This window comes from Solenopsis invicta, chromosome 12 (assembly GCF_016802725.1).
Source record: "Solenopsis invicta isolate M01_SB chromosome 12, UNIL_Sinv_3.0, whole genome shotgun sequence".
Taxonomy (NCBI): domain Eukaryota; kingdom Metazoa; phylum Arthropoda; class Insecta; order Hymenoptera; family Formicidae; genus Solenopsis; species Solenopsis invicta.
This window is the reverse complement of record NC_052675.1, coordinates 17,706,449-17,712,702: the sequence shown is the minus strand read 5'-3', so window position 1 is coordinate 17,712,702 and position 6,254 is coordinate 17,706,449. Positions and strand designations below refer to the sequence as shown.

The following is a 6,254-nucleotide window of genomic DNA, read 5'->3' as shown; positions in this document are numbered from 1 at the left end:
CTTTTGTCACACATTTGAAAATTTTACGGTGCCTCCAGAACACTTATACTGATGCCTGGCGCGAATGGTGGGGAAATTAGAGAGCTGATTGGCACATGCGTTTATCCGATTGAGCATGTGCAGTGCGTTTTAGCTTGTGGGCAGCGACCACGTATCCCTTTTTGGAATGTATACTACTAATGATTAGATACCATTTTTTTTTTTTTTATTAGATAGGTATTAAAAGATTTCTTCGTTATATGACTAATGATCGGATTTTCCTAAGGATTACTAAGGAAACTTCCATTTAGATAATCGAACCTTCCATTTTCAAAATTTTGCTTTTAATAAAAAAAGATATCGTTCGAAGGAATGCAACGAAAGAGGGAAATGCGTATTAGCATTGCCATATAAATAGAGGCATCAAGAACCGCAGGCGCAGTTCCTCATTATTCGTCAAAGTGAAAACTCTGTATCTTTAATTGTAAACTACAATTAAGAAAATATTGTAAAAGAAAAAAGAAATAAATTCTTTTTTTTATAATAATCCCTTAATAGCACAAGACGTCCTCGGGATGATCCTGAATTTGTCCTGAATGTCCCGGGACAACAATGGGACGGACTTAAGATATTATACTAGGATGAAAATTTCAGGACTTCCCGAGAAATGTTAAATAAACTAAAGGAATTCTATATACAACCTACATTATACTCACTGGACATAATTTTAAGTCGCCCACACAGTACACTGTATTCAAAGGACGTCCTTAAATCGTCCAAATCCTAAGTCGATTCTAAGGACGTCCTTTGATCATCTCTCTGTGTCATATGGCACAAACTAGGAAAGCTAAGAGAAAATAGAAAAATTCACGGTTATAATATTTTTCCACATTCCTAAATTATCAAATAACAACTCCTTTAATGTTAAAACTTTTATTTAATAAAGATTTGAATTTGAGCAAAGAAATTTGAGATTAAGAATTTCGCTTTAAACAAAAAAGACCTGCCTACGGAGGGTTAATCTAGAATATATATAATATTTAAGTATACATATAAAGAATTTAAGAAAGTTTTTATTATAAATCACACTTAAACATATAAAATTATTCTAATAACAAAAAAAATGTTTGTATTGTATCAGAAAATTAAGTATATGTAGGATTTGTTTATTGCTGCATTGGACTGCACTAGCTTTTTTTTGCTTTTATCAAATTTCAAACATATATATCTAAATATTATTTTTAACGCAGAATGTGCACTACTTCAGCAATAAAAAGCAGGTCTATAATACGAGTACATATAACAGCTACTCTGAATCATAAAGATTAACTTAAAATTATACATTATTTTTAAATAATTAATCACATATTTAATTCCTTACGAATAAAAATAAAATAGAAAACTTCTTTGACATATAATAATTAAACGTTAATTTCACAATTTCAAATATATAAAGATTTAGAGCCGCTGTTTATATATCATCAAAAATTGGCTGCGTTTAGCGGAAAATACATTTGCAATTGTTATAAAATTCTTTAATATAAATGGTTATACATTCAAATAAGAAAAGTAAGGACAAATATTAATTGTATCAAAGAATTTTACAACGGTATCAATAGACAAAATAGATCTATGAATGAAGAAATCTCAATCTACATCCCAATGAGTAGACAATATTTTTTTAATGTTTTTTAAATGTTCTTTTAATAAAATTTTTTTATCTTAATTTAATTATTGTATTATATTGACACATTTTCTAGTTGCATTTTTAAACAAATAATAACAGAAACGTTATTTCAGTTGCTAATCCGCATTTGTAAAAATCAGTAGAAAAACTATAATTTTATATATGTTTATATAAATAATATGGTTTAATTATACATAGTTCATCTTTTCAATAATATAAATTTACTTAATCTATCAGTTATACATATACACGTATTGGCATAAAGTGTTCATAGATCATCACGAGGGATCCAGTTCGCAGCGATCACGGAGGTCAAGCAACGTTCACCGGAGGCGCGACTTGGGTGACCGTTTGGAAATTTCCGAGAAAAAATTTCCGATTTTTTTTCTGCAAAAAATGTTTTTTAAAATGTTATTAAAATATTGTTTTGCTCATTGGAATTATGTAGTGTAATAATATAATATATTTATGCGGATATTCCTTAAATATCTTAAAATGGTCCTGAAATGCGTATGTATATCCCGAGGATTGCGAATAGACAGGACTCCCGACGGGACGTCCACAGGATGTCCATCGGCAAAAATAAGGCGCTTATTTGGCAGTCCACGGGACGTCCACAGGATGTTTCGGGACTATAACAGGTGGTCCACAGGATATCTCGCTCGTCCCCACAGGTCGTCCTGAGGACGTCTCTGTGCTATTAGGGGATGTATATGTGTCACAAAGTATTATCAAAAATTTTTTAATTTTATAGATTGTTTTATTATGATGTTCGAGTATCTTTGTAAAATATGAGCATAATTTTTTTATAGTTTAAATTCTTTTTTTTATTATAGTTTACATTTAATTCTACAATACTAATTGCTGCAGAAAATTTTCGAAAAGGTTTCTATCTTTCACATTGCGTGTACAACACTTCTAAAAGGACGTTTTTGCAAATTATATGAAATTTTTGATATATGAGCTACTTGAAACCTCTGATTTCACAAAGAGCACATATAAATTTTTAAAACATTTTATATTTAATATGTATTTTTTAAGTAGAATGATATTTAACATATAACAATCAAAAAATGGAATTGAATGAATATCTTATTTGTAGAAAAGAATTAAATACAAATATTTTTATTGATCATGATCGATTTCATAAATATTTAAAAATTTTGTCAAAGTATCCCAACAAACACCTTAAATTACATGTAATACAGATGTTATAATAGTTATAAATTTTCCACTCAATGTAATTGTTATATAACGAATGTTATATAATAATTACGTTGTTGAGTGGAAAATGAAAATTCCGATAAAATAATTTTAATACCTAATTTTACTTTTTTCCATCAAATTACAAAAACTTTTCGTCGTTTATATTTGTCGCTCGTTTATATCTGAAAATTGTGAGAGTGTAAGCAATAATTATACCGATAGAATTAATTAATATTAATCAAGTTTAGTCGAAGTCTCTGGTTTATCTTTCTATTGGTTTTGTTTGCATTTTCCTGCGGATGCTCTACTTTTCATCCTAACTACACGAACATTTTGTGTGCAATGCATCGCACCGCGCATCACCGCGCATGTTCCCTCCTTTCTCGCGTTCCGCTCTAACCTACAAGCTGTCCACTTTCTTCGCTCAGCGAAATCGTGAGTCCCGAATAGGTTAAGTTGCTTTGGAATACACAGCGAAGTGATCCTCGGCGCGTGGCAGGCCAATAACTATTCGGTAATTATTGTGGGTAAATCACTGCTGTTACATCAGCTTTAGACTTTTGTGATCTCTCCCTAATGTGATGAGATTATGAATAGTCACTGACTAAGCTTTAGCTTCTTTCAGACTTCAAGTTTCAAGCTTATTTTTATAAAGCTGCTTTTTTTAAAATTGTTTATTCTAGTACGCAGTCTCAGTTTTTACTAACAATCTTATAACTGTTGTATTTCCTATATTTATTTGTGCCTTTTTGCCAAGGGTAACCATGTTGAACGTTTCAGCACAAATAGCATTGAGTTTTACAACCAGAGTTTCATAGTGAAACTATGAACATGGCAGCGAGCGCTGGCCTCACACGGCAAGAGGTGCTGATGCTATTAGCAAGATTAACGTGCGTTGCAGCAATCGGCTTTTTCAGTATGAGATGGCTAATCAGTCAGCTCGATCCTACTAGGAGTACCAAGCAAAGAGCCAAAAAGAAAGTATGAAGTCATACATCTTTTTAAACAAATTTTGAAGTCATGAATTGTTTTTGTTTTGCAAATAAAGCTTTAAATCTAACTGATGATTTGTACAAATTTTAGGCTCAGGAGCAATTACGTAAATTGGCAGAAAGTGACAGATATGCACGATCCTTTGACATGAACCAATTGACAGATTATGAAATGATAATAGCTAATCATCTAGTAGATCCAAATGATATCAAAGTATCATGGAGCAGCATTGCTGGTCTGGACAATGTCATTCAAGAACTCAAGGAGACAGTTATTCTGCCTATACAGAAAAAGGAATTATTTGAAGATTCGCAATTAACTCAAGCACCCAAGGTACTATACAAGTTTCTTGGTGAGAAATCATATTTTAAATGTGCCTTGTGCTTGTTACTTTTAGGGAGTATTACTATATGGTCCACCAGGTTGCGGCAAGACCATGATCGCCAAGGCCACCGCTCGGGAAGCGAAGACTCGCTTCATAAATCTAGATGTGAGCATCTTGACTGACAAATGGTATGGGGAAAGTCAAAAGCTGGCCGCCGCTGTTTTCTCATTGGCAGTGAAACTGCAGCCCTGCATTATTTTCATTGATGAAATAGGTATATCACTAAGAATAAGTTTTCTGCATTTAGTTTTTTATTTTAGAATTTTTGTATCACTTTGGGGAGAAACCTTTATTTTTTCTATTTTTTTGGAAAGAATTTTATCTACAGCTTAATATTTTTGATGTAATTTATAATATAATTTATCATATACCATTAATATATACAATTTAATACAATAAATTTATTTGTAATAAATAAAATTTTTTGTCCTAACATGTTTTGTTAATTTTAACAGATTCGTTTTTGAGATCGCGTAATTCACAGGATCACGAAGCCACGGCAATGATGAAGGCCCAATTTATGTCGCTATGGGACGGTTTGATAACCGATCCTGATTGTACTGTGATTATAATGGGAGCCACTAACAGGCCACAAGATTTAGATAAAGCAATTCTACGTCGTATGCCAGCGACATTCCATGTTGGATTGCCAGTAAATACATTATGCGATTTTAAATTGTACATAATTATTAATACATAATGGAATATAATGTCAATATATCTCATTCTAGAATGAGCAGCAGCGATTAAAAGTTTTGCAGTTAATACTAAAAAACGAGCCAACCGCAGACAATGTAGAAATTGCAACATTAGCAAAGCATACGGAAGGCTTCTCTGGATCTGATTTACAAGAACTCTGTCGGAACGCATCTATATATCGTATTAGAGATTATTTATATTCACAGTACGTATGCATCGCTTATTGAGCATAATGAAACGCTTCATAATAAGAAAATTGAGTATTGCATTGTATACTGCACAGTCCAGAGCTTTGTAAATTCCAAAGTTGAAGTTGTAGCAGTTTCTATAATATCTGTTTAATTCATAGCGACGGTCTCAAATACGAAAATAACACAGACGATGAATATGACGAAGAATTTCACGATACCGTGCGGCCCATCACGATGGAGGACTTACTCAAATCGTTCAGAAAGATGAGAACATCGAAACTACACACGGGAACGCTTAGCACAAGACAGCTGGATCTAGATTAAGGAAAGAAATTTATCATGTGTTAGTCGCTGTCTGTGTGACTGTTTTTTTTTTGACAATTCTTTGTGTGTTACATAGATGTTACGGCAACGATGACAGTGATATTCTGCTTCATCATGAAACTATAATCTTCAATACTGTTGAAAGTGGTTTCCTTGTCGTGAACGTTTAAAATTTGTATGAAGATATATAATGTTGAAATAGGGCAAATAGAATCATCGCGAGCGAAGTTTATAATTCCATAGTAAAAGACATAGAAGAAAATTTTACAATAAGGCGAAATAAGAGTTTCCTTCTAGACATGTATCACGCGTTTGATGATAAAACCAATGGCATGAGTGTCATTTAATTCTATTACATAAAAATTTTTATTTGATCTCATTTAATTCTTTTTGCAGAAAGTATAATTTGTTGTCGCCTAAATAACATAGTTTTTTCAAAATTAAAAATTAAAAAACTTTAAAATATAATTTTTTTATAACAAATATAAAAATATAATTAAAGCTAATAGGCATGTCCAAAATTTGTGTATGTAATTAAATGTATAACAAAGTATTAAATTATGCAAAAAAGTGAAAAAGAATTTCCGATTCATAATCGCAGCGTTGCAAAAATATTGATTTTGAAACAAATTTTGATGAACCTTAATTACATGAGGTTTTTTCATACAATACGCTTTTACATGTGTTATTATTATATATATTACGCTTTTTAAATGGCACATACAAATATGCATTTTTTTCTGTATATTCTGTTATATAACAAATTAATTTAATTTTTTTAGTTCTATTG

General features: G+C 31.4%; 1 protein-coding gene across 1 annotated transcript; it reads left to right on the top strand.

Moving 5' to 3' along the window:
* The first annotated feature begins 3,228 nt into the window (after window positions 1-3,228).
* LOC105195959 (ATPase family AAA domain-containing protein 1-B) lies at window positions 3,229-6,076 on the top strand. The gene is made up of 7 exons (XM_011161608.3): window positions 3,229-3,386; window positions 3,653-3,853; window positions 3,956-4,198; window positions 4,263-4,464; window positions 4,706-4,902; window positions 4,982-5,154; window positions 5,299-6,076. Exons 2-7 carry the CDS (start codon window positions 3,698-3,700, stop codon window positions 5,462-5,464), a joined length of 1,137 nt encoding a protein of 378 aa, XP_011159910.1. The 5' UTR covers window positions 3,229-3,386; window positions 3,653-3,697; the 3' UTR covers window positions 5,465-6,076.
* The last annotated feature ends 178 nt before the right edge of the window (window positions 6,077-6,254 follow it).

Bases quoted from the DNA above. Each gene is read 5' to 3' on its own strand.
- LOC105195959 (XM_011161608.3), top strand. From the start codon at position 3,698: ATGAACATGGCAGCGAGCGCTGGCCTCACACGGCAAGAGGTGCTGATG. The intron at 3,854-3,955 runs GTATGAAGTCAT...TACAAATTTTAG, and splicing joins AGCAAAGAGCCAAAAAGAAA to GCTCAGGAGCAATTACGTAA. The intron at 4,465-4,705 runs GTATATCACTAA...TAATTTTAACAG, and splicing joins TATTTTCATTGATGAAATAG to ATTCGTTTTTGAGATCGCGT.